An 8,662-nucleotide genomic window follows, 5' to 3' on the forward strand; every position below is an offset into this window, starting at 1 on the left:
CTTTCTTATTTTTGATGTACTAGGTATTACGTTTTCGTCATCTTTTTTATCAAGAGTATTTATTTCTTCTATATTTTCTTTATTAACTGCTTCTTCTTTTTCCTTAGTTTCTAGATCTTCTATTCTTTCTAAAATTTTTGTATATGTTTCACTATTTTCTTAATCATAATCATTTGTTTTTTCAATATCTATTGTATTTATTTCTAATTCATTGGTCTTTAATTCTTCATTTTTTGTTTGTAATTTTTCTTTAAATTGGTTTATTTCATCTAGTAGTTTCTGTTCTTTATCCTTTTCGTATTTTTCTCCTTTTCGTATTTTTCTCTATCTTTTTTCATATAGATCTTTTAGTATTTGTAATTCTTTTTCTAACTCATTAATCCTATTATCTTTTATTTCTTCTATTTTTTGTATTTCATCCGTAGTTTTTTTTTTCTATTTCTTTTTTCCTATCTATTTCTTCATTTTCTTTTGCTATTCTTACCATAGCTGTTAGTTTATCTTCTAATTTTAATTCTTCTTTTTCTAACATTAAATATAAATGTTCACCTATTTTCTTATATCTTCTTCCTAAATTAAAAAAATACTATTCTTATTTTTAACCCTTCGTGATTTTCATATGTTTTTTCATCTATTATGAATTCTTCTTTATTCATTTTATCTATTTGATTGTATATAAGTCATGTTGATGTATATATTCTAGGTTATCTATTAGAGCTTATAAATATGATATTTCTTCTTTTTGTGCTTTTATTTATTTTTGACATACTCCAACAGTTAAATTATACTGTAGTCTTTCTTTTCTAATTTTTAATTCTTTTCGTTTCTCAGATAATATTTGTTTTAGTTCCTTATATATTTGGGATTGGCCTATTTTATTCATTAGTATTTATAATATTTTGGTAGATTTCTAAATTTAGTTCTATCATAATATGCATTCCTTAAATAAATACATACAACTCCTTTATTTTTAAATAACATAGTCTCTGATACCAAAGTTTGGCGGGAGAGGGGGGGGGGGGGCAGGGAACTTGTAGTACTAGAATTAGAAAGTGACGATAGTATATATGAAATCTCAGAAAATGAAACAAATAACGAAATAGATAGTAAATTAGATGAATTAAATGACTGAAGAATGTATACAAATAATAAAAAAAAAAGATTATTTACATGAAGAAGAAATAGAACAAAAAATTATATTTGAAGAAATAAAAGGAAAAGAATTAGATTTAAGTGTAGAAAAAAAATTTAAAATACCAACAATAAGGAATATATTTAATAAACGGAAAGAAGAATACTACGTAGTAAGCCAAAAAGAACATATAATAGATTGTAGATACGCGAAAGGAAAAACTAGTATACCACTAGTAATAAAAAGAATAGTTAATAAAGAAATACAAGATATCAAAAAGTAAAGACCCAATAAAATACGTACACCTTGGAGGAACAGAAATATTAATAAAAGCATGTTTTAGAGAAGGAATAGATGCACCAATAGAACTATATTTAGTAGATGATAGGATCGTAAAACCTATAAAAAGTATAATAATTGCTATAAGAGGGAATCTAATATACCAAAAATATTAATTTATAATAAGTGCAAATTATTCAGTACCAATAACAGAAAAAAATATAGATAAGTCATTAGTACTATATTGGAAAATATCAGGAGTAGAATTAACCGCAGGAAGTAAAATATTTACAGCAAGATGTAAAAACTTATATGTATTAACAACAAAGCATAAAATAATTGGAAAAAATAAAATAAACAAAATACAAATAGAAAGCATTTTGAGCAATTTATAAAAATCATAGCTAATAATTATTATAGCTACCAAAATATAGATTTAGAAGAAGACTTGGAAATAGTAAATGGAGGAATAAGAACACCAAGAAGAATATCTTGTGAAAAACCAGAACCATAAAAAAGAATAGCATATGAGATAACTCCAAAACATAACCTAACTCAATATTATATAATAGGAACAATAGATGAAAAAAAATATTTAATGCTAATAAACACAGGATAGGAAGATAATTATATAATGAAATACTTAGTAAAAACTGAAGAAATTAAAACAAGTAATGATAAATGTGCAAATTTGCCAAGAAACCTAATAATTATTAAAAGTACGACTGAAAAAAAAATTATAATAGGAGTCAGAAAGATAAAAATTAAATTTGAAGTATAAGAAGAAACACAAAAGGCAGATATAATATTAGGAATAAAATAGTTGAAACAAGTAAAACCATACAATATAGAACATACCCAATTAACCATAACGTATAATAAAGAAAAATTGTTAATAAAAAGAGCTTTAATATGAAAATATACGTACTCATGAAGATAATAGTAGAAGGATATTATAATAGATATTATATACCAATGATAGATACAGGAGCAGAAGCCAATTTATGTAGATATAACTGTTTACCATAAAGTAAATGGGATAAGTTAAGAACACCAAAAGTAGTTAAAACATTTAATAATGAAGGGAGTTTAATTACACATAAAGCTAGAATTGTAAAAATACAAATATGGGATAAAATACTAACAATAGAAGAAATCTATAATTATGAACTAACATCGAAAGATATGCTTTTAGGAATGTCATTCTTAGATAAACTATACCCACACATAATAACTAAAACACACTGGTGGTTTACAACACCATGTAAATAAAACATAAGAGCAAAAAGATTTACTAATAAAATAAGAAAGAAAACAGATTGGAATAAAAGAAAGTGAAAAAATTATGCAAAAATTAGAAAATATAAAACCTACTGAAGACACAATAGAGGTAGTAATATTTTCAATAAATAAGGAAGAAATAACCATATTTTCAATAGATAAAGTAGAAATAATAAAAAATAAATTAAAACAGCTATATAGTGAAGATCCATTAAAAGGATGAAAAAAATATAAAACTACTGTAAAAATTGAACTAATAAATAAAGATAGTATAATAACTCAAAAACCACTAACATACAATTTTGACAATCTAAAAGAATTTGAAATGCATATAAATGAACTATTAGAAAAAACAATATATACAAAAAAGTAATAGTAAGCACACTAGCCCAACATTTATAGTAAATAAACATAGTGAACAAAAAAGAGGAAAAAGTAGAATGGATATTGACTATAGAAACCTAAACGCAAAAACTATGACATATAATTACCCAATACCAAACAAAAAATTAAAAATAAGACAACTACAAGGATATAATTACTTCAGCAAATTTGATTGTAAATCAGGATTTTACCATTTAAAATTAGAAGAAGAATCTAAAAAAATAATTGCATTCACAGTACCACAAGGATTTTATTAATTGAATGTACTACCATTTGGATATAAAAATGCACCAGGTAGATATCAACATTTTATGGATAATTATTTCAAACAATTACCTAATTGTATAGTATACATAAACGATATATTGCTATATTCAAAAACTAAAGAAGAACACTTAAAATTATCAGAACAATTTATAAATATAATAGAAAATTCAGGAATAAGCTTAAGCGAAAAGAAGGAAGAAATAATGAAAAACCAGGTGGAATTTTTAGGAATACAAATAGATAAAAATGGAGCTAAAATGCAACAGCATATAGTACAAAAAATAATAAATTCAGAAGAAGAATTAAATATAAAAAAGAAATTACAATTATTTTTAGGATTAGTAATTAAAGTAAGAGAATACATACCAAAATCAACAAAAAATTTAAAACCATTACAGAAAAAGTTGAAAAAGGATGTAGAATATAATTATAGTGAAGAAGATAAAAAAACAAGTGCAAAAAATAAAGATACTTTGTAAAAACCTGTCAAAATTACAATTTCCAGATGAAAATAAAATGTTTACATACATAGTAGAAGCAGATATGAGTGAGCACAGCTATGGAGGAGTACTCAAATACAGATATGAAAATGAAAAATTAGAACATCATTGTAGATATTACTCAGGAACGTTTAACGAAAAAGAAATAAAATGAGAAATAAATAGAAAAGAATTATGTTCGTTATATAAGTGTTTATTAGCATTTGAACCATATATTGTATATAACAAATTTATTGTATGAACAGATAATACACAGGTACGATTGTGGCTAACTAAGAAAATACAAAATTCAGTAACAATAAAAGAAATACAGAGACTGGTATTAAATATATTGAATTTTACATTTACAGTTGAAATAATCAGTACTAACAAGAATGTTATTGCAGATTACATATCAAGACAAAGCTATACAGACTGATATAACAAAAAATGATACATTAGAAGAGATACTCAAAACCCTAACTACGCTTTCATTGAAACTGGACAGTATGGGCAATGAAGTAGAAAAACTAAAGACTAATGAAGGTAAACTGAAGTCTAAAGCTACAAGTCAACCGCATGACTATAAAAATACAAAGCTATATCGATCGAAAGACATAAAAAATCCAGAGCTAAAAGGAGACGTTGGGACACTCCATAAAATCCATAATCTTTATCAATCTATGTCTGCAAGTACAAGGAAAGGAGTTATACAACAACAACAACAAACCCAGTATATTCCCACCTAGTGAGGTCTGGGGAGAGTAGAATATACGCAGTCCATACCACTACCTTTAAAGAAGTAGAGAGGCTATTTCCAATAGATCCCCAGCTCAAGACACCGGACAATATACAAAAATATTAAAAGCATGAAATATGATAAAACTAACATAGATACAACATCCACAAAAATAATGTACATTACCAAACAAAAGACATCAAAACCCTTAACTACGAACTACGATTCATCCCCCCACCTTATCTCTCTATCCTAGTATTTTTCCTCCAAACCTTTCTATCCAAGGTTATGTCCTCAGTGAGATGTAACTGCTCCATGTCATGTCTAATCACTTCACTCCAGTATTTCTTCAATCTATCCCTACCCCACTTGAAACCATCTAACGCTACTCTCTCACACCTACAAACTGAGGTATCTATGCCCCTCCTCATCACATAACCAAACCATCTCAACCACACTTCCCGTATTTTTTCCTCCACCAATACTACTCCCACCTTCTCTCGAATAATATCATTCCTAACCTGTCAGCCCTTATAAGACCACACATCCAACATAACATCCTCATTTCTGCCACTTTCAACTTTTGGATATGGGAAGTCTTAACTGGACAACACTTTGCTCCATACAACATAGCTGGGCGAACTGCAACTCTATAGAATTTGCCTTCAAGCTTGGGAGGCACCTTCTTATCTCATAAAATCCCCGAAGCGAGCCTTCATTTCATCCAACCTGCCCCAATACAGTATGATACATCCTTATCAATCTCTCCATTTCCTTGGATCGTAGACCCAAGATACTTAAAACTATCCCTTTTGCAAACTGCCTGAGAGTCCAAATTCACCACCACCTCCTCCTCTTGCCTCGAGACTAAACTTACACTTCAAATAATCCATCTTGGTCCTACTCAATCTAAAACCTTTAGACTCCGGAGTTTACCTCCAAACATCTAGCTTATCATTAACACCTTGCCGCGACTCATCAATCAAAACTACATCATTCGCAAAAAGCATACACCAAGGCACCTGGCCTTATAAACTCCGCATCAACACAACCATCACCACGGCAAATAAGAACAGACTAAGAACTAATCCCTGATGTAACCTTGTCAAGATCGGGAAGTGCTCAGAATCTCCTCGCACCGTCCTTACTTGAGTCTTCACCCCCTCATACATATCCTTAACCGCTCTAATGTACGCCCCAGGAACCCCTTCGCCTCCAAGCATCTCTAAAGAATCTCCTTAGGGACCTTGTCATATGCCTTTTTTAAGTCAATAAACACCATGTAAAGATCCCTCTTCCTTTCTCTATACTGCTCTACCAGTCTCCGCAATAGTTAAATTGCCTTAGTCGTCAAGCGAACAAGCATAAATCCAAATTGATTCTCTAAAATAAACACAATATTTCTCAACCTTCGCTCCACCACCCTCTCCTAAATCTTCATTGTGTAACTCAATAACTTAATACTCTGGTAGTTATTGCAACTCTGAATGTCACCCTTGTTCTTATAAAATGGAATCATCATGCTCCATCTCCACGCCTCAGGCATCTTCGCAGAATTGAAAATATTGTTAAATAGGTTGGTCAGCCACCTCACCCCAGCCATGCTAGAAAACTTCCAAAAATCTATCGAAATCTCATCGGGCCCCATCGCCCTGCCCCTTCACATCTTGCGAATAGCCTCGCTGACCTCCTTTACTTTAAAATGCCTATAATAGACGAAATCATGACACTCCTCGGTGTGCTCCAACTTCCCTAGAACAACACCTCTATCCCTCTCATCATTTAAGAGCTTATGAAAATATGACTGCCATCTTTTCTTAATGAAGGCGTCCTCTACCAATACTCTGCCATTTTCCCCCTTAATACACTTAACTTGATCCAAATCCAGACCCTTCCGCTCCTTAGCCTTAGCAAGCTTAAACAACCTCTTTTCCCTGCCTTTCTCTTCTAACCCCTTATACAAACTCTCAAAAACATTTATCTTTGCATTTGTAACTTCTAACTTAGCCTTATTTTTAGCTAACTTACACTCCTCCCTACTAACCCATTTTTTCTCTTCATCCTTACTCTCCACCAACTTAACATAAGCCACCTTCTTCGTCTCCACCTTCTTCTTAACATTTTCATTCCACCACCAATCCCCTCGATACCGGCTTGAATAGCATCTCGAGACACCCAACACCTCTCTAGCCAACTCTTTGATGCATCCCGCAGCCCTATCCCAAATACTATCCATGTCCTCGCTATCTTCCCAAACCCCCATCCCTTCAAACTTTGCCCCTATCTCCAAGGCACTAGCTGGAGTAAGTCCACCCCACCTAACTCTAGGACGGCCTTCCCCACCCTATTTCTTCTTGCCCTTCTTGATACCCAAGTCCATTACTAGAATTCTATGCTGGGTCACAAGATTCACACTCGAGATAACCTTACAATCCTTACACATTGCTCTATCCCCCTTCCTAAGCAGCAAAAAGTCAATTCGAGTCTTGGCTAGCCTACTACGAAAAGTAACCAGATACTCATCCTTCTTTGGAAAGCTGGAATTCACTACCACTAACCCAAAGGCCCTCGTAAAATCTAAAAGAGCAGCTCCCTCAACATTCTTATCCCTGAATACAAAACCTCCATGCACATCATCATAACCCATCGGCAGAGACCCGATGTGCCTATTAAAATCCCCTCCTATGAAAATAATCTCTGAACTAGGCACGCCTTTTACTACCTCATTCAAAACCTCCAAAAATCTCTTCTTTTCCTCCTCGTCTAGGCCTCCTTGTGGCACGTACGCACTACAGATATTCATAGAATATCCCCCAACAATTAATTTGATTGATATCACCCTATCACTAATCCTTTTAACCTCCACTACCTGCCCCCTAAGCTCTTCGTCTACTAAGATACCAACACCATTCCTACGCCTCTCACTACCAGAGTACCACAACTTGTACCCATCTATATCCCTAGCCCAAGAACCTACCCACTTGGTCTCCTGGACACACGCAATATTGATCTTTCTCTTCCTAAAAATCTTTACCGGTTCTATCGACTTACCCTGAAGGGTCCTTATGTTCCACGACCCTACCCTCAACCTATCATCTCTCTTATCCCGTTTCTTAATACTTCGCACTCTGCATCTCTAACCTAACCCAACCCCAAACCTCGACCCCACCCCTAATCCCCTAGGACATGACCCTACTCCACCATTATCCACCCAAGCCACCACTCATGAAAAGCACAAAAAAGGATAAAAAAAGTAATAACTATAAAAGGCAAACGCAAAGCACACAATGCAACAAAATTTCAAAAACAGATGCTAGAAATAACTAGTGAAGATAACCAGACAGCCTATAAATAACCAGGCAACCCATAGCAAAATAACCCACACAAAATTTAAACAATGGAGATAATATAAAAAGGCATGATTCAAAAGAGTGCATTAAAATAAAGTTTCGAGGTTAGAAGTCATCAGGGTATGTAGATCAAGTATTCAGCTCCTGGTTGCTGCACTGAAATCTAGCAAATTGTGGTAGAAATTAGTCGCCAGAATAATGTTGTCGGAATGTCGCCGGAATGTTGCCGAAAAGTCGCTGGGTCAGATCTGGTCTGAGTGTCAAATCTGGTGTTTTTTTAATTATTTTTTTGACTCGCTTCAATTCTACCCCATTGTCGGAGTGAAAACGGTAACCCACACGCTGGCGAGAGAGTGAACTAGCTTTAGGAAAGGAGGAAGGGGAGAGAGAGAGAGATGAAGGGAGAGCAAGAAGGTATCATACTTACCTATCACCGGCGATGTTCTTACTCCAATGTCAGTAGAGTATATCTTCGAGAAAAAAATAAATCTAAAGCAAGTTTAGTATCCGGCGATTACCGCATTTTGGAATCTTAAATCGCCGAAAGATTCAGTTTCACAAGTTTGCAACTCTCATAGGGTTTTAAAGGAGTTAGTATACAAGGATTAAATTTGAACAAGATATTTGAGAAACCATTTATACCAAAAATACCAAAAGACCTTTTATTCATACCTCCACAAACTACCACATATCGAGAAAGTTTGAACCAAAACAAAAAAACTATAACCATATAATTCGAGCATACATTGAA

The 8,662-nt window shown here is 32.7% G+C and overlaps 1 protein-coding gene across 1 annotated transcript; it reads right to left on the reverse strand.

The window, feature by feature from the left end:
- Positions 1 to 6,221: 6,221 nt before the first annotated feature.
- LOC124887162 lies at positions 6,222 to 7,364 on the reverse strand. The gene is made up of 2 exons (XM_047396350.1): positions 7,074 to 7,364; positions 6,222 to 6,515 (listed from the first exon to the last, which is right to left on the reverse strand). Exons 1-2 carry the CDS (start codon positions 7,362 to 7,364, stop codon positions 6,222 to 6,224), a joined length of 585 nt encoding a protein of 194 aa, XP_047252306.1.
- Positions 7,365 to 8,662: the final 1,298 nt, after the last annotated feature.

Source organism: Capsicum annuum, chromosome 9 (genome assembly GCF_002878395.1).
Source record: "Capsicum annuum cultivar UCD-10X-F1 chromosome 9, UCD10Xv1.1, whole genome shotgun sequence".
NCBI lineage: Eukaryota > Viridiplantae > Streptophyta > Magnoliopsida > Solanales > Solanaceae > Capsicum > Capsicum annuum.

What these genes read in the sequence shown, in the direction of transcription:
- LOC124887162 (XM_047396350.1), bottom strand. Translation starts at nt 7,364, where the DNA reads ATGAATATCTGTAGTGCGTACGTGCCACAAGGAGGCCTAGACGAGGAG. An exon ending in CAAAGAAGGATGAGTATCTG is followed by an intron (nt 6,516 to 7,073) that starts GTTACTTTTCGT and finishes AGTTTGTATAAG; the next exon opens with GGGTTAGAAGAGAAAGGCAG.